This window comes from Drosophila montana, unplaced genomic scaffold (assembly GCF_035044405.1).
Source record: "Drosophila montana isolate Dmon_TW-CO22-7 unplaced genomic scaffold, ASM3504440v1 contig_3231_1, whole genome shotgun sequence".
Classification (NCBI taxonomy): Eukaryota; Metazoa; Arthropoda; class Insecta; order Diptera; family Drosophilidae; genus Drosophila; species Drosophila montana.
In genome coordinates, this window is record NW_026998113.1 from 508557 (window position 1) to 533307 (window position 24751).

General features: G+C 38.8%; 1 protein-coding gene and 1 long non-coding RNA gene across 12 annotated transcripts in view; one reads left to right on the top strand and one right to left on the bottom strand.

Moving 5' to 3' along the window:
* Cip4 (formin-binding protein 1-like Cip4) overlaps positions 1 to 24751 on the top strand; it is a 136932-nt gene that overhangs the window by 99601 nt on the left and 12580 nt on the right. For 10 of the 11 annotated variants that reach the window (XM_064690022.1, XM_064690023.1, XM_064690026.1 and 7 more), the window contains exons 1-2: positions 80 to 126; positions 1175 to 1285. In XM_064690022.1, the coding sequence (XP_064546092.1) occupies positions 85 to 126; positions 1175 to 1285 (153 nt within the window). In that variant the 5' untranslated portion in view covers positions 80 to 84. Of the gene's footprint in view, positions 1 to 79; positions 127 to 1172; positions 1286 to 24751 lie in introns of those variants that run through there. The other variant, XM_064690033.1, reaches the window with a different exon arrangement.
* On the bottom strand, positions 605 to 1253 carry LOC135433800 (uncharacterized). Its single transcript, XR_010437145.1, has 2 exons — positions 1133 to 1253; positions 605 to 1021 (listed from the first exon to the last, which is right to left on the bottom strand). It is a non-coding gene; the product is annotated as an uncharacterized LOC135433800 (long non-coding RNA).

Sequence of the window (24751 nt, forward strand, 5' to 3'; positions counted from 1 at the left end):
ACTTACTCATCGATAACACATTTCGTCGATTGTAGCATCGGTTTATTTTAAGTATTTTTACTATATCGCAGTACGGTCACACCGATGAGCTTTGTTTTAGTTGCAATCGAATCGGCGAAAGTAAAGGTACGCGTGGTCCGCATGTTGCTTGTTTTTGCGAGAAAAAAACAACAATTCAATTATATTCGTGTGTGTGCCTGCGAGTGTTTGTGTCGCCTAAATTTATGACGCATACTAAGTGCAAGCGCATATCAGTGTGATAAAAATATTGTGCAACACTTGAACGGCAAAAAATGTTAAATCCCAAACGCTGCACTTCAGTTCAATACGATGCGAAAAAAACCAACAATGCAGCATAGAAGAAGCAGAGTGCGTGCATTCGGCCTCTGCTCGTTGCTGTGTGCGTGTGTGTGTGTGTGTGCGCCCGCGCCCGTGTATGTGTGTGTGTGTGCGAAATTATGTAAAAAACAACAATAGGCACATTTGCCTATTGTGAGCTCTGGCGTCGAATTTGTTGTAGCCATTGCGGCTCGTTGTTTGGCAGCGGTTAAATTGAAAATTAAAACTAATGGCAAATTTAATTAAAGAGAGGCGCGCGTGCGGCTTTATGTGTTTAATATTTTAATGTATCGAAAGTCATAAATAAATGATTGCTTATACGTTCCAATTGACTCTCGCACTCTCCCAATTACGAAATGCAGCCATGCTCTCCAAATCGCGTTTTATCTCTCTCTCTCTCTCTGTCGCTAGGCTGCAGCAAATGCCAGTGCACGAAAATTTTCTTGACGTCAGCAGCGGCAGCGGCGGTGGCCGGTTTTATTTGTTGCTGTTGTTTGTTTGAAAGCGATTGGCAGCACTTTTTTAGAGTCCTATACCCGTTCCCATTCCACAAACGAAATTCCTTAACCATTTGATCTACCTGCCGATGCCGTTGCCGCTGCCGCAGCCGGCGTCGCCGCTGCGCCTGTGGACACGTCTGCATTCAACGTTGCTGGAATCGCAGAGTATTGGAAATTGCTCTCTTTTCGTTTTGTTGTCGTTTGTTCACAGGCAATTAGGCGAAAAGCAAAGGCAACGAAAACGAAACAAAATTCTCAGTTTCTATTCTTTTTTTTTATTTTATTTACCTTACCCCATGTTTCGCTGTTGTTTACAACAATAATTATAATAACAGTGGCAAACGGATCAAGCAAAAGCAGCGCAGCAGCAGAAACTGGCAGAACCAGAAAACGCAGCAGCAGCGCCAAGCTCCAACAACAAAATGAGTTGGGGTACTGAGCTATGGGTAAGTTTTTTCTTCCTCTTCTTATGTTATTGTTTTTGTATATCTAAAGCAAGCTATTGTAGTTTTTGTACATAAAGCTCAAAGTGCAAGCGTTTGTTTTAAGCGTTCTCTTGCGGCTGCCCTCTCTCTCTCGCTCTCGCGCGCGCACTCTCTTGACCAACAGAACACGACTTAAAAAATACTAAAAACTGGTTCTGCGTGTTTTATGTAAATTGCGGCCCGCAAGCGTGGAATTCTTCTTCTTGTTGTTGTTGTTATTGTTGTTGCTGTTGTTGTATTATAATTTTTTTATTTTTGGGTCCGTTCCAGGCAGCCGTCAACTGATTTTATTCTTAACTGTTTTTCCATGGCCTCCTGTCGCCATTTGGCACACAGCTGTTTTTTTTTTTTAACTCGTTGCTGACACGCCCGTTTAACGTCTCACCTGAATACCGCCGTCGCCTCCCCCAACGCTGCACGCACTCAAATGTGCTGCTTCAGCTGTAGTAGCGCGGCGGAGATTTTGGGGGGCTTATATTTTTTAGTTTTTGCTTTACAGTTCGATGCGATTTCTGTTTATTTCTATTCCTTTTTTAATTTCGATTTCAATTTTGGGGGTAGTTTTTGCGACAGCAGCCGGCAGCACACCCTCAAACTCTCTTTATCGATATGTAGGTGTGCGTGTGTCTGCCTATGGGTGTGTGTGTGTGTGTGCAGCTGGTAAAGTTGCCATCGTAGCAGCTTTGCTGCTCTCTGCCAGGATAAAATTGCATGTCTAGACGGTCGCAGTCAGATTTATCTATTAGCATCCAACCCATGTTTCCGCATTTTGATAGTTTCTAAAGCTTAAATCCCACAAATGTGAGTATTTTGTTTGAATTTTGGATTTAAGGAAGCGCTTTGAACAAATATGTATGATAACTGTGATAAAAATATGTACCAGGGCTGCAGACCCAATGTTAATTATCACTAGTTCAGTTCAACTCCGAGTTTTAGGTTCGGTTCGTGTACTTGTTTCTGCATATTTTTGACTTTAACCAAAAACAGAAAAAAATTAAGAAATTTGTTAATCCGAATTGGATTTTCTGAAATCTGTGAGGCATTTACAAAAAGCAGATTTGTCTTCTTTCAATTTTGCAAGTGCAATTTTGCGAATGCAATTAAAAATAATGAAGCTTTACGATAAATTCAATTTAATTAAAATTTTTGTTCTGCAAAGCCTTTACTCAAATTAATTCTTTCTCGTTTTGTCGAAATTACCTATTTTTGTTGAGGTGTTTTCTCCGAGTCATCCATAAATTGAAAACTCAATTGTTGTTCATTGTTTGAGAATAAAAATCTGTAGCTACTGTGGCCAATTATTGTTTATTTTTTACCATAAACATTTCAACGTTTGCATAAATAATTTACACGCAAATATTTGGACGAAAGAAAAGAGGGAAAAAAGTGATTTCTTTTGTTGGAAATAGAAACAAATCGCATTTTGCATATCATGCATGGAAAGTGTAAGCAGAGTATTAAATACGTTTAATTGATTACAACACGTAAACGAAAATATCGTTATTTATAATGCAAATTCCAAGCTTAAAGCCGGGCTAATAAGCGGGTCAATTGCGAGGCCTGCATAAAAATAGAAATAAGTATTAAAAATAAAAACCAAACCACGAACTGAAGCCAAAGCCGAAGCCAATTTCTGCGCCAGTCAACTAAAAACAAAAAATTCAACAAACTTTCTTTGCATTTTTGCTGCGCTTCTTTTTATTTTATTTTAGTTTTTATGAACAAAATTTTCACTTTAATTAAATTTAAAGCATGCGCCGCCGTCTTCACGTCCATTAAAATTTGAACCCTTGCATATGCAAAAAGCTCAAAAAATTAAATCAAATAAAATTGTAATAAAAACAGTCGTTATTTTGGGTGAATTTCCTTTCTATTTCTCTATTTTCTATACTTTATTTGGTTCGTTGACGCCCTCGTCTAAACGTTTTCTCTCTCTTTCACACGCACGCTCTAAAAATAGTCGCCTGTCATTTAAAAATGAAAACAAGGGGGAGGGGAGGGGAAACGCGGTCTAGTGGAAAACCTTACCGCTCTGCGCTGAGTATTTTTATTGCGCTGCTGCGTTTGTTGTCATTACCTATATAAAGTTTTGGATTAGTGTCAGGAATTTCGAATCGATAAACATTTGTCAGCTCAGGTGTATGAGAAAAACAATAAAATGTCAAGCGTTTAAATTTAGTCAAAACAAGATTTTAGAGGCAAGGTCACACTTTTAATTAAAAATGTGTATATATATATATATATATATATATCTCTATATCTCTATATATAAAACTGTCTGTCCTGACTGACCGACTGACTGTGTGATGGAAGTGCACGTTAAGACGGGGGTTCGGATAATTCCACCCGCATGTGTGAAAAAATCGCGAAAAACGTTTGTGTGAAACTTTCTTATTTTCCATCCGATCGGCCTCAAACTCATTTTCAAAGATCTTGGTTCAAATTCACTTGAGGGGTGTTTCACACTTTTCGAAGAAATGCATTTCTCCTTGGTGGAAATGAGCGAAAACTAGAATAGATAGAAAAACGATAAGGAAAACCTTTGAATATGTACAATCTACAGTTTTTAAAGGCTTTACACTGTTATTTACGATACACAATAAATGTTTTCCATATTTGCATAAAATGTGATGTGTTTTATTGCGAGCCAAAATTGATTAACTTCCGACTAATATACGACATAACAACCACTTGAGTCTGGGATCAAAATTATATTGTACATCTGTTATATTTAATCTTTGTCAAATCGTAATTAACTTTTACTTCTTGTTTTTAGAAAAAACCCCGATTTCTTGAGTATTTTATCAGCTGTTTTCGTTGTTTATTGCAGCTGTTTGCTATCAAGCTTTGATTATTTTTAAAAACTAAGATTAAATAATATCACGATTCATTTTATAGCAACTCATTACGATTATTTCTACTTTTTTCTCTAATCTATCTAATTTTGTAGTATTTCTGTGACTTCTATGTCTTTTTATTGCTTGAGTTATCAGTTTGTGCCCGTTTAGTCGACATTTATGTGTATTTTGTAATTGTTAATCGATTCGCATCTATGTATCTGTTTGTTGTGGCTCAGCTGTTTGAGCACACAGCAGGCACTTGTCTCCAGCTGTCCCTCCCCTTCCATTGTCTCTCTGTCGAGGTCTCTTGTGCTCGTGCAGCTCCTTCACACTCTGCCATCGAATCCACTCGATGCTCAATGCCATTGTCATTGTTGTCGGCGTCGCTTGTTTTTCTCTTTTCTAGAGATTAGTGTAAATAATTTTCTTGTTGCAGTTTTTCAATAGGTTTTCTTGACACTGAAATCGAATGTGTATCCCACAGCAATTAGCTAAAACATAACTGAACCAATTTTGTGTTGTCTGCGTGTTGTTTTTAGCGATTTTTAGCTGTTTAATGACAAGCATTTAAAGCTAAAAATAAACTCTAGACAACAACAGTTTTTATGGGCTTCGCGAATGACACACATGTATGTAGAATCTTAAAAAAAGCGACAAGAACTCGGGCTCGTATATCTTTTAGCAGTACCAATTACTGTTTGCAGTCGGATCGTTAATTTACCTAACGTGTGCGCCATAATTAAAATTCTGGCACTCACCCCCCCACACTCCACGACCCACACCCCTTGTCCCGCACACACAACAGTTGCGACCCCATCGCTGCAGCTGCCAATTAAGGCACACGACGTGGTCCGGGGGCGGCACCAGCGGCGATTTATGCGCTCAAGGCCAAGTTGTCAAGAAACGCATTTTGATTGCAGATTAGACACAATCTCGTTGGGGTCGCACCCCAAGTGCAAATCTCCTTTGTTGAACATCCCATCGATTTGGCAGCAGCAGACCTTCAGACGCAGTTGCCGGCCAAGCTGGAGGACAGCTTCTTGGCGCCTGTCTGCAGCGGAAAATTCGCAATACGCTTGTGCGTGGCGTTCGGCCAGGACTTTCGCCTTGGGATTTGGCAAGGATATGGCATTCGAGCCACGCGATGGGTGGTTGCAAAAATGCTCGATGATTTCATTGCATCCGGCGTGTTTTCCTTGACATTTCTCTTATTTATTTATTTTTACTTTTTGGTAGATTTAAGACGCAATTCATGTTGTCCAAGGGGTAGAAATATTATTAGATTTTACGCAAGAAAACACCCCATGAAAATTGGCGAAGGAAATAATGGAGTGGCATAAAGTATAAAAAATATTATAAGATTGCTTAAGCTACATTTTTAGATCATTTTTGATGCCTATCTAAGAAGCATTTTAAATTTCGATCCATATCAAAATTCAAGCCGTCTTCGCTGAGTACCTGAGAGAGCACCTGTGAGACAAAACAATGCATTGCAAATTCTCTTTATCTCCATCTCTCTCGATGTCTGTCTGTCTGTCTGTCTGTCTGTCTGTCTCTCCGCTCTCTCTCTTCTCGAGCAGCGTTCGATGTTAATCTTTTAGTCTATAATAATTGCGAATTCCGCTCACATTCTCCAAGTGCATTGTAAAATAATCTCTGTTGTTGTTGTTTTTGTTGCTGCATTCGAGTTGATGTTGTTGTTGTTGGTTTGTGGTGTCTGCTGTCTATTGATTTCAGTAGCCTTCAGGCTTTAGTTTGTGCTGCATGCATATTAAGCAGCTGCCGCTGTGTCTGCCGCTGTCTCTTTATCTATCTCTTTCGCTGTGTATCCATCAGATACATTTGGCCAACGCGTTTAATATGCAAATTGCGACCGTTGCCATTCAAAAGTGCGCCGGCGCCTGCGTTTGCACTTGCGACAACACACATTCCTATATGGTTATATAGTATGCCATATACTTCTACTCGTATGGCATATTTGTGGTAAAGCGTTGATAAGCCAAGACGTTCTGGACAAGACATATGCATATAAGTACATATAAATATACTTTTTAATATATATATCAATGGTTCTTTTAAAGAGCACACACTTCCTTTGCAACTTATCGCTTGACCAACTTTTTTCGAGGCAGCGATAAATGCGTAACAAATTGAAAACAAATTAAATGAAAACAATAAACAAATATTTCAACACACTTTTTGGCGCTTGAAATTACTTTTCGCCCAACCATTTGCAACTGATAAACAAACAATTTGAATGCAGCGAATGTATAATATCATAAAGTTGTGCAAATCTGTGTGACAGGCAAAAGAGATGTCTTAGCTTGAAGTTATATGAGGATAAACTAATCTGGGATAGTTACTTAAACTAGTCCAGAGGCTAGGGAGTAAAAAGTTCGACTTACGCACCTGCTTTCATAGATCCAGTTCTGCTCTTCAAATTTTAAAACTTGTCTTCAATCTATATAATAATTCTTATGGAGATACGAATGTTGCTTTAGCTTAAACTTTATATGTCTTCCTTGAAATTTCCCAATTACAGGGTATATATCCTAAAAAGCAGTCTTAACTAGAGCAGTTCGTTTTTTTTCTTATATATTTGCTTAATTTTTTGTTTCTGATTTACCCTGTGAGTGTTTGTATGATTAACACCTATGAGCCACTCCCCGCTGCGGCAAACAATTTAATTTGTTTAAACTTTATGCGTCATCGCATTGCTGATTTGTTTTTTGTTTTATAAGTGAGTGTTTCACCTTCTTTCTCATCTTTTTGGTCAGCATCTAAGGCTGATTCATGTTGTATTTTTCTATAGGGTTATTGTTTCTAGATTTTATAAGGCATGTCGCCAGATATGTGCACACATTTCCGCTTCATATGTGTAATATCTGGATGCGTCAGGGAATGTAAGAAACTTATCAGTAAATCGGTTGGGGCATGTGTGGACTCTGACTAAATTAAACCTGTTGCTATATAAATATATACATACATACACACAAAAGCAAATATACAACTCACACTCTCCCAAATAAAAGGTAAAACTGTCTGACTTTATTAAATTTGTTGGCGCTTTTATCGAGAGTTGTGCCTTATCGCCGCACTTTATATGACCTACAACAAAGTGATAATAATACAACTTTTAAAACGTTTGCAGTGCTTGAGAAAGCGATAGACAAGTCGAGAGTTTATGTCATGTTTTACAACACTCAATTGCAACAAGAACTGGTTGGGAATTATAACGTTATATTTGGTATAGTAAAGTCTATCAAAAACCTCAGCTATACATTTTTCGATAACTTGTTATGTTTTACAGCCCTCAATTGCAACAATAACTTATTGGGAATTTTAACCTAAAGTAAAATATATCAAATAACTCAGCTATAAATTTTTGGTTGCAAGCGATAGCTCGAACATATATTTATATTTAGTTTAACTTTGTCCGCTATCTTGCCACACAAACACATATACATACTGACAGCGATATGGGCAAAGGTTAATAAGCAAATATTAGTTGGATATTAGATACACAACGTCGTGACAGGTAACTTTAAGAATATTTTTTTATTCGTATTTTGTGTATTTTTGCTGGCCCAAAGGCCACGAGCAAAGCCAATTAATGTTGGGGCTTCAGCTGCAAAGCGTTTCAGCATGGCCATGTTGGGGTGTGGCTGCAAAAAATAAAAATGGGCAACTCACGCGTGTTTAATATGGTCAGGCATTCCTTTGCGTTCAACGATTTATTTTCAATAATTAAAAATACCAAAATTATTTATGAGCCAAACAAAATAATAAGGAAAACAAAAGAATGCTATTTTTTTGTATACTTGTGAATTTATGCAAAGAAAAAATGTATGCGGCTTTGCTGATAAATATAGTTATATAAATAAATAAATATATATTTAGCAAAAATCTTACTTAGAATTACCGCGCTGATAAGCGCTGAAGAATTCTCATGAAGTGCTACAAACTGGCCTGGATTCCATTCTTTTATTAAATCTATTATTAAACTCTGAGCCGTAAGATTTTCAAAATTATATTAAAATGTGTCGTGACGAGCGTATGCGTATAATTCATTTACGCCTGAGGACCATTCATGCTGCGACATGTGGCTGCCACACGGCCAACGAGTATTAAAGAACAAAGCAGCCCTTGCCAAATGTGAGGCAATTTTTTTTGCAAATCGGCGTCAAAAATCGACCACAAATCACTTGAGAAGGAGAGCGCGAGAGAGAGAGATAGAGATAGGGAGAGCGGGAAACAGATGGCAGCCACCCTCGAGCAGCTAAATCTGAAATTCACTTCCATTTCAACTGTTGGCTGCACTTGACATCAAGTGGACAAGTGCCAGGAGTCAGGGCGAACACTTTCTTTGTTTATTCACGTTTCTGCCACATTCAAAATGCGAATGCTCTAATTTCAGCTTGCAACACGTTTTCGCTGCTGATTAAACGCACAGCAACACGTTTCATTATCTGCTTGACAGTTGACGAAAAGCTTTTCCTTTTTGAGTCATTTCCCTTCCCAGTTCACACTTTCCACAATCTTGCTGACTCACCCACACACAAAAAGGGGGTGATGAGTTGGCCACCCTCAGTTGGCAACGGGGCAACCCACCAACAGCTGTTGGCTGTATGACTCACGGCCACAGCTGACATTCTAAGGGCGGGCCGCGTGGGTGGCTTTGTTGTCTTGTTGTTTATTCACCCCCTCAACTCGGTGCCTGGTACACAAACCCTTGTCTATAAAATTGCGGCAAAATGCTTGATTATGATGTTTGCTTAATGCTGAAAGTGGAAAAGTGTTCTATTTTACGATGCACTAACAAAAAATATGCTAGATTTAATTTTGCAATAGCTGACAGACAAGTGTCAGCATCAGTTAATAATTTATGTGTAGTTTTGACATATATTAATTTTAGTTAGAAAATCGAGCTGCTTCATTTCTTTTTATTTAAGTTAAATGCTCAGTCAAGTCTTAAAAATGTTAGAATTTACTCATGGTTTTCGCTCAGTGCATGGGAAGCTGCCGCAAGCTTTTGTCCTCATACAGAAAGCTTTCATATATATTTTGCCCAGGCAAGTTGAAAGGCAATAGCAAAAGAGCGAAAGAGAGCGGCAGGATGTTTCCTTTGTTGTGTTATGTATGCTTGATATATGTTTGTGTTTGTGTGTGTGTGTGTGGGTGTGTGTTGACAACTCGTCATAAAATGTGATGTGAATGCGTTTTTGAACGCGCGCTTTTATACATTTGCCATAAAGACTGAATGTAAATATGAGCTCTACCTGGCCGATTCCTTGCTTTTGCAATCGCCTTGGCCTGGCCTGGTCTTTGTCTTTGTCCGCGCCCTCCTTTTTGGCCAAGCAGCAGCCACACCCCGCCAACAAATTAGCTTCATTTCCTGTCACATGACATGCCCGAGGCTTTAACCCTACCAAAATTCGACGCCTGTTTTTTTTTCTTTTCTTTTTTTGTTGATGTTATTCATAAATATTTAAAAGGCAAACGCAAATTGTTTGGGGCATCTCTATGTTTTTATACCCTTATATTTTATGATATTGTCAATAAATTTGATGGGAACTTTGATTCCCATGAGGTATATTTAGTTCTTGTTCATGATGAGTCTATGAATCCAGGAAACATCAGAACATATCTTAAGGAGAACAAACTTTTGTGTAAAACATTTTATATTTGCCAAAGACATCTTGCAAAAACTCGTCTAAAACGAGTTTTCTTATGCTCCTAACATATTTATAGTCTGGTAGATGGCTTAGATATGAATATGTAAGGGTATTTAAGCTACAGCAACTGGAAACTAAGTTCTCTCTTGTTTTGCTCGTGGCACGGCTTGCAAAATCTCCAGTCGAATTATTTATTTATCTTCATATTTTTTTTGGGCTTTATTATTTTGTTTTTCGTGCTGGCGTGGGCAAGTTGTGTGAAGGAGTCGCAGCTAACGGAAATCGTTAAATGCTTTTGAGAGCAGGCGCAGATAAGCGGCCGCTGCATGTTGCTGCAACATGTTGCCAGGCTGTCTGTCATCTATATTTTGCAACGATGCCAACGAACCCATTTAAAAGCCAGCATGGAGTTGTTTTTGTTTTCTTTCTGTGCATAAAGAAATCGATTCTTTCGGGGCCGGAAGGGCCGCACAACGAGCCGGGCACGGGGCAGAACCGGGGCCGAGCGCAGGGCAGTGCAGCGCCGCAGCGTGGATCGCGCACGTAGCCGGCTACTGGGCACGATCACCAAAGTGCTTGACTCATGGGCCGGTCCGGCCAGAGCCATATTGTACGTGGCATAAACACAAATGAGGTCGCTTTCAGTTTCTGCACATAACTGAATCACTCGTTCATAAAAACGCAACGCGCATAAAGCGTAAGGAAACGCGTGCCACACACAGAAAGAGAAAGAGAGAGAGGGGGGTTGACTGTGTATTTGGTGAGGCATTTGCCATTGTCTACCCCTTTTGCTGCAGTTTATGACAATTTGAACTAAAATGCATCAATCATTGAATGGCGCACATTAAAAAATATCATTGGCTTTGTTTTGTCAGCGCGTGAGAATTGGCATTGATATAGCCGTTCATAATAGCTGGGCATCATCATGGACTACGGGTTTTAGTTTGCGTTTGTGTCCGTGAGTCCGAGTTGCGCAGAGCAGCAGCTTTGGCTCAGCTTGCGGCACACTTTTTGCCGCAAATTGTGGCAAAGTCGAAATAAGTCAAGAGTCTGAGACGTGTCTTGCCGACTTTGTTGCTGCTGCTGCTTCGCCACTCCGACGTGGCATAATAATATTAAAACTTCACTTGGTTCATAAAAAAAAGAGAAAAACTTTGCTGGGCGGACAACAGACGGGCGACGACAGCGTCGACGGCGACGGGCATAAAAGTTGCGCGTTGTTTGCTGCCAGTGGAGCAGAAGCAGGCAGCTGTGGGGCTTGGGACGTGGGGTGTGGGGCGTGTGGCAGGCGCAAGAAGTTGTTGCACAGTTGTTGCCGGTGCATTGCACTCCATACGAGGCTGTCATTGTGGCAGCTGCCTCAGCTGCCAACTATTTTGCATCACACACACACACACATACACTAATGAGTGTTGCAAGTGTTTGTGCGTGTATGTGTCCTGGGTCGTGTCATGCAACTCGCTGCACACGTCGTCTTCATCGTTGTCGTCGTCGTTGTCGCCTTGTGATAATGCCATTATTCTATGATGGTAGCGTTGATTTCACAGAAGAAGAAGCAGAACAACAAGCAGCAGCAACAACAACAACAACAACAACTACTACTCAAAGTAGACGTATGAGAGAAGAAGAAGCAGCAGAACATTGACTTTGAAGTTACACCCAATGGGGAGTCGGTAAACTATGTGATGCATAGCGAATTTCTAATTAAAATATGTTAATCCAAGCAGAAAGATAAATCAATCGATTAATCAAGCGATCGATTATATTTAATCAATTGCGACATGTGATGCATAAATGATTATTGGGAACATAAATTGGCGGCTATAATTGAGTCGACTATCAGTTACATTCGGATGAATACTCGTGGAGTAAATTAACTAAGTGGAACTGCGACTATCAGAGATAGAAAGAGTGGGATTTTATTGGTTAAAGTTCGAACTTAATAAGAAAAGAGTTTAAACATTCATTTGTAGACATGGGAAAACTAATCGATTGTAGATGAAAATCTATAAATAGATAAGAAGTAAGCGATAACCCCTCTCTATAGTATATACTCTGCATATATTTCTTGCGTTTATGTCCATTGTTTTCCCCGAACTTTTGGCCTTTACAATTACATAATCAATTATTCTTCATTTGTGGTAGGTTGTAGAAATAATTTCCATTTAAATTGCTAACGTAACTCACTTATTCACAACTCTGTAATTTTCCTCTGTATGTTCATTAACTTTCTTTCCCTCTCTCTCTTTCTGTTTGCTTTCCAGGTAAGTTCAATCTTCACAATTAATCAAGCCACGTGAGTCGTATGCACCAGCTGCCATTCCATAAACACATTTGCCATTTCCCAGTTTATAAACAATGCGAGGGGCAGCGAGTTGAAAGAAGCAGCAGCAAGTATCGGCCTTTGGCTGCGTTCTTTGCCGGCATTGCAATTGATGCGTTTATTTTTATAAGCCTTTAGAGCATTTATTATAAACAAAGTACATATATTTTCAAGCGTTCGATCGAACAATGTTTATAAGTCTCCAGTTGTTGTTGCCGTTGTTGCTGTTGCTGTTGTTGTTGTTGTGTTTATGTTAACATTGACTGCTAGCTGAATGAGAAGAGGAAGACACCACATACGCATCTATAGCCACCCACTGAAACTGCGCCGCCTTCAATTCGTTTTAACTTCTTGACGCATTTCCGTGGCATTTCACTGTTTTCCTTGATTTTCTATTTAGTAAACAGCACGTCGCAATCAGAGCTCTTCCAGCTCTGGCCACACCCATTTCGCCCATTTAACTGGGAGGGCAGCTGGTTAACTTTTACTTTTGTATCGAACTGAAATAACGCAAAAGTTTTGATATATGATACATATATATAAACGCAATGCGTTCAAAATTCTCTTAATATGCCATATGTGGAAGTGTTTCCGCATTTTGTTTTGGCACTTTCAGTTTTATGCGTATTCCCCCTTCTGTTTTATAAATTATATGTATATCTGAGTATAAATATATGCATTAATGCTCATGCATTCGCTTTATTGTCTACTTGACGAGCTGACTAATGAAGCTGCAGCCCTCCTCCCTTTCTCTCACTTGTTGGGATTATTCATCAGCGCATAATTAACATTACAAATCATAAAACGTCATGCGGCCAGTCAATTTGCATTCCCATTGTTTACCATAGCAACAATAACACACAACAACACTAAATTTGTGTTCATAAAAGATTTGTTGTTGTTTGTTTTGTAAATTATTTATGCATTCTATGCCCAGCTCTTTCATAATTTTACATATCGCAGAGACAGGTGTAAACCGGTTTATAAGGTTGAGACTCTGCCAACTCTTGTATATCTTTCATACAACTCTGACTGCATATTTAAGTTGTGCTTTTTTCGATTTGATTTGACTTGAATTTTGTGTGCATTTCTTGGGGAGAGTCTGTTATGGAATCTGTTTGCCCGAATTCTTTTGTTAGTTTGCGAAAGTGAAAACAGTTTTTTTTTATAGCTCTAGCCTAGCAACAATTTAGTTTAATAACACAAATAAAATGCAAATTAAGCAACGAAACACAGAAAAAAACATAAAAATAAAAGCAACTGTTGGATCATAAAAACATTTGACGAAAAAATTAACATATGAAAATTTTGTTTGAAGAGCGCTTCGGGAATCTCTTTGCTAACGGTAGTTTAAATGCATTCTAACTGTTGTTGCAGCTCTTAAGCTGAGCCCCAAACTTCTAAGAATCCCCGACAAAAGAAATATTTTTTAAAGAAGTGTCGATATTAGGCCTATCTTAAGCATAAATTTAGGTGAAGTATAGTTCCAAGCACAAAAGTTGCTGATGACAGGCTTTTTTTTTAAGTTGGGGAACTATTTGAAGAACATTTTCTAGAAGATTAATATTGACAGGTATTTGAAGTTGGGGAACTATTAATAGAATATTTTCTTGGAAGTTCGGATATTGACAGTAAACAGTTTATTTACCTAAGTTTTTTTTACAAAATATAAGTATATTCAAAAATTATTGTGATTGTTTTGAAAGGTAAAAATATCCAACAAAATGATATATAAATATTTTTGATGACTAAATGAATCGAAAACAAAATTTTCCTTACTATATATACAAAAACATACAAATGTATTTATATAGACGGCATCCAAATGGCCACTTGGAAAATGTTTTACATATAAAAATACGCAAAGCACTTGGCTAACGTTTTTCTGCACACCCAAAAATCGCCCACGCCACAAAGCCGCAACAGCCGGCGAAAAATTAAGAGAAAAAATAGAGAAAAAGAATACACTCGAGATATAAAAGCATATGCATAAAAATGATTTTGAATGCGGCGTTTGTTGCTTCGTTCATGAATCGTTTCGATTTCGGTTGTTGTTGTAGGAGGCAGCATTTGGCAATAATTGTTATGAAATCGCCAACACTTCGCCTCCTCTCTCTATCTCTGCCTCTCTCCTTCTCTAAGTGGCTCGTTTTGTTTAGCAAGCTTTGCAGACGCTTCATTGTCCGGCGATCATTTTCAATTTTTCCAAAAGGCGTTGTCCAAACGCCAAGCGTTGGAATTGAACCAGGCCAAAAAACAATGGCACAGCCCCAGACGGACTGACGGGACTGGCACTTGGCGCTAAAACTCGTTTAGCCGTTTGATGATGGAGTTGCAGGCAACTAACTTAGACTCTTTCTCCGCCTCGCACACCCCTGCCTGCCTGTGTGTGTGTATGTGTTTGTGTGTTTAACGTCGTCAAGCAGCTGGAACAAACAGAAAATCTCGGCTAAACAATGGCAAAGTCCGCTTGCCGCTAGCTGCTCGTTGCACTCAACCGTAGGAAACTGAAAATAAGAGAGAGAGAAAAAAAAGCAAATACAACCGCGAGCAATTGAAACCAGAATTTCGTTTGGTTTAGATTTTCACTTTTGCGGCTGTCGGTCAATTACCAACCCTCCCGCCTCGCACGCTTGCCAATCATTCAGTCAGTGAATGTCGTGGCTGGGGGGTGGGGGCGTCTGTGCCATCTCCTGCACTTGGATCGCAGCCAGCGGCACGTGTTCGCGGCAGCAGCTGCCTGGGCCAATTTTCGCTTTGTTCTAAAGCGCATATTACTGGCATTTCACTCGCGTAATTGAAAGCGTCTCTGGCCCAGGCAATTGTCCACACTGATTAGGAGGCAGCTGCTCAGCTATTGCAGATTGGTTTTTCAACTTGTTGCAGACTTGATTGGAGCCGAGTTTATGCAAAGTTGTTGTTGGCTATAATTGTGTGCATTGGGTGAAATCTTTGGAGAGCATTCAAAATTGCACAAAATGTACACATAAATAATACTCAGTCTGAAAGATTTTGCTCTAAAGTTATTCAATTTATTTAAAAAAATATTAATAATATATTTTTAAAATCTTTTCCGATTTATTTTTATATAATCTTCATTCATTAATTTTTTAAAATAGTTTTTTAGGATATTATTGTACATAGTTTTTAAATTTGTTTATCTATTCAGTTCATTTTCTATTCTATTAATATTTAATTTATTTTATTTAATTATTCCAAAGCAAAATGAGCTTAATTGAAGCTGCTAAATTATCATGTAAATCTTGTTTTTTCTTTTGTTGCTGTTGTGACTTCTTGTTCTTGTTGTTGTGGCATTTGGGACATGACTTAAGTTAACATAACTTTTGGCTGCTTCCTCAGCTAAAACTCTCTCACGTTCATGCAGCTGGCGAATGTCGTAGCCAATTTAACCTTTTGAACTGACCAGAGAGCTCAGCTGAGGCGGCTTGTGACGTCAGTTGTGGTCGGTCGTCGCTGTTGCATGTCTGGAGTAGCACATTGTTGTTGTTGTTGTTGTTGCTGCTGCCTGTTATTAATTGACTTTTGAGTTGACTCGACTGGGCGAAATGACAGCGTTTAATTTATTGCGCATACGCCCCGCTGTCTATGGCAGCCCGAAACTTTAGGAAAAAGTGTGAGACAGAGCTAGAGATAGGGAGAGGGAGAGGGAGAGTGAGGGGAGTGCAGCACCCACAATTTCCATGGCTGCTGCTGCTGCGGAAGCTGCTGCTTAAGGAAGTCGCAGCTGAAAACTGCAGTCAATTGTGTGAGGTGTGAGGCGTCTGTCTGCCAGGAAGACTCGAATTGCATTTTCATGGCTCATAAATATTGCATTATGGCTCACAGTCACTCACTCACATACTCATGTGTTCTCCGTCAACAGGCGTTGAGTGCTTGACTGTGTGCATACCCTGCAGTTGTATATATAAAAAAAATAAACGTGGCCCTTATTGTTGTTTAAATGTTCTGAGAATTTTAATATTTGAAGAACTCTATTCACAAAATTGCTTGCATTGTCCAATATTTTAACTTTAACTTAATTGTTCCTACCCTATGATACCCCTTAAATTATTTGGTAATAAAAATTTTAGCACAAGGCATAAAAATAGCGGAAAAATGCAGCGAAAGTTACGCACTGATTTTTTTTATAGTGCTGAGCATTTCCTCAACGCGAGAGATCTCAAATAAAATATTTAATTTGCCTTTGTTTATTTACTTTGTGGCATGTGAGAACAAGATTCTTGGCCACTAGATAGCTGTCCCTTTCTCTCTCTCGCTCTCTCCCTTTCTCATTTTCTTTCTTTCCAAGTAATCGTCTAGTATTCGCCTTTAGTTCTTTTGCCTAGTGACTCGCAACGCGTTTCGCTTTTATAATTGCCACCTTGTTTTCCACGAATCTGTTGCCGCTATCCGTACAATCAAAAGCGTATGTAAATACATGTATGTGAGAATTTTAATTATAAGCCAGCAACAACAACTAATTACTTACATATATGTATATCTATATGAAAACTATGCATGCCTCACGCCTCTCGCCTTGCACTGCGCTCAGATTAATGATAACTTGAGTTGAGTTAAGAGCTGACTCTCCAGCGAAAAGACAACGAAGAAGAATAAGACGAGTGCATGAGAAATTACTTACTTGGAAATGTTGTTCACTTTTTACGCCGCCTGCTCTAGTTAAAGCAGAAAAATATATATAATAACATTGCATTTTTTGTCGTACAAGCAACGGAAATGCAACAAATTGTTGTTGTCTAAGCGCATGGCAACGATAACACACTGCAAAAGCGAAACTATTGTCAAAGCTTAGCTTGGCCTATAAGTCCTGGCCACTGTCTATTTATAGCTAAGATAGTCGTAGCTATTGCTATTGCTGCCCTGACCATGCCATGATCCTCTTTCTAGCTACATCTATATGGATTCTACAATGTCCGGGCCTGCATTGGGCAATGCGCATGCGCCACACGGTTCCAACAAAGTAGTTCAACCTGTTCGGCCGCTTTGCGACGACGGCCAAAAGAATGTGGCTGCGAATTTATAGCTCTTTTGCTTTCAACTTTACTACAGCCGGCTACGCAATGAAGTCTTCTTCAATATACATTTTTCTAGCTCTTCCACCAACAGCAGCAGCAGCAACAGCTAGAAAATAAGTAAATTTAACTTTTCTAGCAATTTACGTGCAAGATTTACGCAAATATGTTGCGCTAAATGGCCATGCCACATAAAGTAGCACTTGAGCAGGGGCAGAAGGCAGGGCCAATAAATGCCAAACGCATCAAATCTATGTAAAATCTGAGTGTGTGCCAATAGCGAAAATTTCAAAGTTTTTAGTTACTGTGGATAAATATTCTAAGAAATAAATAGAGGCTATAAAGGTGTATTTAAAAAGGTTATTTAACATAACTTTCCTTAAATTTCTGATATATTCTAATTGGCATTTTTCTTTAGGGTCTCGAGTCAAGGAACTAATATAATTTGTATACATTTTGAAACCCTCTTCTTATACCTTGGAATAATTAAGAAAGAAAAATGGACAAACTATTAATATGGAAATTGAATTGTCAAAAAATGTTTAAAGACATTTAAATTAAGAGCTATGAGATCAATTGCACACCCAATACAGGCCAACTCCTGTAAAATTTAAAGTTATTTCTGCTTAGTTCTTAAGGAGAAAAACCCGATATACTCTACATTCATTTTTCGGATTCCCGCTTTGAGCTGTCCAACACAATGGATTAAATCGATATCCGAACTTTCCTTCTTTCCTTACATTAAAAGTACGATCCTTCATTAAAAGTATTTTATCTTTTCGATAGCTTTTAAGTTTTCTCAGTAATTCTTTCAGTTTTTGAGCACAATGAAATTCATGTAGTGTATCTCAGCGTTCGTGTCGTTAAAACAAAAGATCTTCGGGCTGCCTTGCTTTGCATATGAAGTGGGACTTAACTATGTTGCGAGTTTAAGTGTCAGTCGGAGAGGTCCGTGGTCCGTAGTCATTCAGTCATTTCTACAATACGTTCATTCATTTATAACGTAGAGCACATCTGCTGCTAGGCTTTTGTCTTAAGTCTTAAGTTGTTGTTGTCTTCCTTTCTGCTGCTCAGCTTCTTTGCAGCTTCTCTCTGCAGCTTCTCAATTAAGTTTAATGAGCACATGGGCATTTTCATAATTGGAGCAAATTAACTTGGATGGCGTTTGAGTGAGGAAACGGGAGTCGGGGGCAGCGCGGTTCACTGTCGAATGCCTTGTGGACTTTATATAGATCACAGCATGATGCTGAAAAAAAAGCCGGAAGTGTTTGTTGGCCAACTGTTTGCTTGACCAGCTGCCAATTGAAATAGTTGCTTGTTTCTTGAAACTTGCTCTTGTTGTTGTTTGGTACTTTGCAGGTACTTTGTACTATATCAGTCGAATTGTTTTTGCTTGTTGCTGTTAATGTTATTGTTGCTGTACGCCTAATGAGCCGCAATTGTCAACGGGCCAGTTCTGTTTTGGCCAGGCCAACAGCGTTCGGCGTGCGCCAGTTTTTTTTTGCGCGTTGCGAGCACGTTTCGAGGTCACTTGGCCAGCGCGCAATCAGCGTTAAAAAAAAGCCACATAAATATCGTAATAACTATAACAATAACATAAATTTTTAATAAGCAAGCAAATCGGCGTTACTTCTTGTTCTTCTGCTCACGAATTGCGATTTGACTATTTATTGAAATTCTTGGCTTATCGCGAAACACCAAAAGTGACTTTTGGGCCGCTTTTAGCTGCGGTGCAACTGCAGCACTTGGCCAATTAGTTAGCATCTGGCTTTCAACATGAGCTGCCTGTTTGGCTATTTGACTGCTGTTACACATTTCAGCCACAAGGATTGGCATATGGAATTTTTGGTGAGTGCCCGCGAGGTGGCCACAGCAACAGCAACAGCTCAGCCACAGCCACAAGAACTGCACCGCAGGTGGTTAACTGGCTGCTGCTAGTTGCATTAACGTGGCCAACCAGTTTGCAATTAAATGTCGCCGTTTAAATGTGCTTTGATTTTTGCATAACCAACTGCTGCAAACGACGTGTAAATGTGTGTGTGTTAGAGCTGGACAAAAGTTGCTGGAATGCAAGCTGAGAAAGTACAGTCGTACGTTGAGGAACTTAAAGAACTGTTCAGAAGTGAATAAAATTAATAAAATGTGCACTTTATGGACATAAATTCAAAAGAATGTAAAATTTGTGATGAAGTGTTGAAGTTGATCAAACGATCGAAAAGCAAACCCCATTAAAAATGAGAATTGCGTGTAAAGAAGCAGAGAAATATGTTTCGTTACCTGGTTTCCGAAGCTCTTTAAAATCAAGGTTCCAAGTTCTATTTAAAATTAATCCCTTATACCAAACCTTTAACGCTTTGAAAATTTGAAAATATATATTACATTTTTCATTTATAGTAACAGCTTTCACATATTTTAAGATAAAAGCATCTTTAATATAGGTAACTAATTCAAATACAGCATAAAATATTATAGACACTATATAAATATAGTATATACAATAACCTTTTTGGAATTCCTATGAAATTATAAACATTTTAAAATCTATAATACTTAAATCAAAAACTGTTTGAGAATTATAATAAGTATTTAGTTTAGCAAAGACGCGTTTCATGTTGCCTGTAAGCCAAATAAGTTGTTACAGCTTTTTGAAATAGCATTTATATTATTAAACTATTATTATATCTTGCGCGTGAGCCGTTGCGTTTGGGCCATTCACGTGACCATCTCAAAGAGTTGCATATTTGGCCATTGGCTACCAAATTTGACCAACTTTTGCTGCTGCTGCTTGGCTTCAGCTGTTGTGGCTAAAGTTAAAGTTCAAATAAACGGCGTTGTTCAAGTATTTTATGATTATGCTACTTGTCTGCTGCTAGCTGCTAGCTGTTAACGGTTTTACGCACACACAGACATATACACATATTATATTATAGTATAGAATGTGTTTTTTGTTAGATTTTTTGGCTGATGCTTTATGCTTCCTGTTCGGTCTGGCGAACGCGCATTATCAGTTGGCGTCGTCATCATTACGAGCGTGAGCTTCTTCTGGCCAAGATCATGTAGCTGTTGCTGCCACAAAGTTGTTGTGCTCGTTGTTGTTGCTGTTGTTGTTGTTGCCTAGCGCTTGGAGATTAACTTGACTGTTGCTCTGTGAATTCTCAAGATTTGTTTTTGTTTGCCAGCGGCTTTAGCTGTTGCCTCTGGCCTCTGGCTGCTGTTCAAGAGTTAACTGTGAAAGGCGTCGCTTGATTTATTCATTTATTCATTCAGCTGCTGTATATATAGTATATGCATACTTATACACATATATATATGTATATATATATATTCATGTATATACACTCATGTAATTATCAGAGCTTGTAAGCGGGCAATTTGTTGTTGCAAGTATGGTACACATGTTTCTGACAGGCCGCGACTGTACCTTTTATTTATGTTTTATTTTATTTCTTTTAATTTTATCTTGTAAAGTTTATAATTGGATAAAGCCGCGTTGCTTTTGATCTTGCTGTTGTTGCCTAACCTAATATCAAGATATGGGTATTGATTTTTGTGCGCGCCTTGCTAAAGTTATTTAATCAATAACAAGCATGACACACAAAGGAAACAACAACCACACACGGGTTAATGTGCTAATTTTTGGTACGCTGAACAACATTTGCCTGGCAAAAAAAACATAGAAACCAAGTAAGAGAGCAAATGACTGAGTGAGAGTGATAGGGAGAGGGAGAGTGGGGTGAGAGGGCGAGAAATACCCCAGAGGCAACGCACAGACATATAAATAGCATTTGACAAGTCGAGTTAGTAAGCGATAGGGTGGGGTAGGTAGGGGGTAGGGTAGGGGCATAGTGAGCTAACAAGTGGTAGGCAATACCCACAACAATGGTTGCCCACAAGGGCTTCGTTGTTGTTGCTGTCGATGCGGAAAATCGTTGCAACAAATTAACTGCAAAAGAGCAACAACAACAAAAGCAAGCAAGCTGCTTATAAATAGTTTAAAAAATAAGAAAGAACGGCGATGTTCGTCACGCCGAAGATTAAATACCCTTGCAGGCGTTCGGTTAGGAGGTGCTTTATATAAGCTTTACTTCCGACCGATTGTTCCTATGAAAAACATATAAACAATACAAGTATTTTTTACGAAGGCATATAAGTATTATATATATGTGTGTGTGTGTTAGTGTATGTATGCATGCATGTATGTATGCATTTATGTAGATGTGTATGCATGCATGTCTGTTTTCTAATACCAAACGCAGATCAAGCTTTTTTGTCGCTGTGCTGCAAATTTAAATAAAACGGATTTCTACCAAGTGCTCCCCTCCTCGATTCTCAAGAATTCAAGTAGGCTCTGCAGTTTTTCATGTTCAGCCTGCAGTGTAGTGCTTTTTTGTGTTTTGTTTTTTGTATATATATACGTGTGAACATATATATGTATGCATGGATGCATGTATCTACATATGTATGTATGTGTATATATATTTGTGTATGTATGTATATATCTATGTGTGTATGCATGTATTAATGTATGTATGCGTGCGTTGATTACCAATCAGTCAGTCAGGATCTCGTAAATGTTAGGTTAGGTTATATATCTTGAAGAACAAACAAGTTTTTATATCTCCGATCCTTATTATGCAAGCTATATGCTATATCCGGCCTCATTTAACAAACTGCCTGAAACTGAAAGACAAACCTGTGCAAAGTCTCATGACAAAAGCTGGTAAACTGAGAGACTAGTTGGCATATTAGTATAAATACATACATAGTTCATGAGAAATTTATAATACTCTCTAAAAGTGTATTAAAACAGGTCAGGAGTTGTTTGTGCTGTGCGTTGTTTTAGTTGTCTTCTGCTGTCTTTTTTTTACTTTGCAGTTTTCTCTTTCTTTGCCTAGTTGAGGTTTTGCCTCAAATCAAACGAAATTAGCGCAAATTTGTGGAAAATCACATGGGACAGCTGGCCAAATTGTTGACAGTTGTTGTTAGTTAAGGTTATTTTGTTGTCTTTTTCCTTAAATTGTTGCACGTTGCTGGCACATTGAACCGCCTTTTAGAAATGTTTTTACACTCTCCACAATTGACAGCAACAACGGCAAATATAATGCACTTCGAGCAAACATCATGATGAGTTTGACAGTTTATAGTCAAAACAAAGGCGCCGCCGTTTGTTAAATTGTGAAAAAAATGTATGTACAAAACACACACAGGCACAACAGGGGGTGCTTGGGAGCGGGCGGCGTGTGTGAGTGTGTGTGTGTGTCAGCAGCATGAATACGCGCTTAATACATGAAGCCAATGTCAATTTGCCAGGCCCAAGGCCCCGCGTGCACCGACGGGCGACCAACGACCAGCGAGCAGCGTCATCTAAATGTCAACTGGGTGCAGCAACAACAGCAGCAACAACAGAAACGACAACAACATCAGCTACATATGCAACAGCAACAACAAACGACACGCTGGGGCGCTTAACATCATTGTCGATAGTTGTTGCTTTGCTTATCAGCTGCAACCGTTGCCGCTGCTGCTGTTGTTGCCTCTGCCGCTGACGCTGTTGCCTTTGTTGCTGTTACAATTCTTTTGCTTATTTTGCGTGCCACGTCCGTTGCAGATAAAACGCGTGCTGCGGAACTTCCATTCAGAGTCATCCACAAGTTCCATTTTTTGTTGTTATTATTGTAATCATAACATGCAATGCGTCAACCGTATAAACCATCCACTGCATCATTTCTTTAAATATTAAAGAATTTACTGAATCGAGAAAAATACTAGGATTGCGAGAGTCGGGGACAGAAGTACAGCTCAAGAGGAATACAGACTTAGAGTGAAAGAGTCAATGTCATCAAAAATATGACCCATGTGTAGCCAAGCAAAGAAATATGTCAAACAAACTGATATACATATGTCTGGAAGGGATTAAATCATCGACAGCCCATAGATAACTTTCTTTTGATTTTTTCTTAGAAATATTTTCAGATAAGGTCTTGACTTGGCACTTAAATATTAATACTGTTTGTATTATAGGCCCAAATAAAAAAAAAAGATAATTTGATAGAAATATATATCTTTAGTTAAATGCCAAATGTTGTAGATAGTCTAGTCAAGTCTAGTTCCCATTAAGCATACATAACTGCAGCTAAGGTTTTGTTTGAAATCCTGTTGCATAGTGTAATTATCGTGGCTTGCCTTTGGGGCAGCGATTTAAGCTGTTGGCATGTCTAAGTTAACGCCTGACCACAACCCAATCCAACCCCACCCCACCCCATCATTACTCAGCCTGTCTATGGCTTCCAGCTGCAACTGGCAACAAAATCGTTGTCGCTGCACCTGTTACCCAGTTTTGTTGCTTACTGTTAGCCTGTTGGCCGGGCTAGCGCTAGCTTGGTTAGTCGGTCGTCCAAACTGGGTCTCAAAAAAACAACAAAAAAAAAGCCATGCGTGGCCAAAAGGAAGCCAATGTTTCTGGTCGAGTGAGCGCCTCGACAATTGTAATGTAAAACAGGAACCATATTGTACCACACGCAATAGCACTACGATCGGTGCAAGCGAGACAAGTATATGTATGCTGTCGATTTCTGCTTCAATTGACACCCTTCAGCCGAACAGTTGCCGTTGCAGTTGCAGTGGCAGTTGCAGTTGCATAAAAACAAACATTGACTGCGAACGACGCGCAGCTCATTTGGTGGCCATCACGACGCTGGCTCGTTGCTCTTTGCTCGTTGCTCGAAGGGGAAACCCCTTTACCGCAACCGCCGGCTCTTGCACAATATTTGATTTGGCTTTAACCATGGTGTCTAATATACCTGTGTTTCTGTGCTCGATTAGATAAACCAGGCACCGCACTACACTAACTGGCAATAGAATTGAATTTATGACAGGCCCCGAAGATATGTGAAAAAAAGAAACAAAATCTAGCATAAACCAATATCAAATCGTTGCAATTGTGAGCTTGTGAATTTCCTACCTTCAGCCAATTTAGCCGCTTTGTTGTATCAGTTTATCACGTTTGCAGATTGTGAGCTAAGGATAAATTGCCAAAGGTATGAAAACAAAATTGTTTTTTTAAAAATAATATAACTATAATTATTTGTATAACTATAATAGTTGTTGCGGATCGAGCCAATTGCCTGTCTTTAGGTTTACTGCTTGAACCCAGTTTTACACATTAACGAAACCAGGTTTTGGTTCAAACCTTGTTTAGTCATATATTTTGATAATTTAAATATAGCAATTCAATTTTTAATATAAAACTGCGCGCCTGTTCTACTGCAAATAGTCCAAGTCGTACCTATTTTCATATACAAGATGAGCGGTATATTTGATATCCACCAAAACTTGGCATCAGGCAATTGTGGTTAGATAAATCCAATTTCTGGGTCCAAGTTATCTATTCCAAATCATTTTTGAAAACCATAAGAGTATGATTGAGTAAGATTTTTGATTCGACTCTTTTTTGTTTGTAATTAAACTTGCATTTTGAAGTTAGCAAATAATATTTTTAAATTTAATAAAAATCTAAATAATTTATATAAAGTTAGAATATAAAAACGTATTTATTA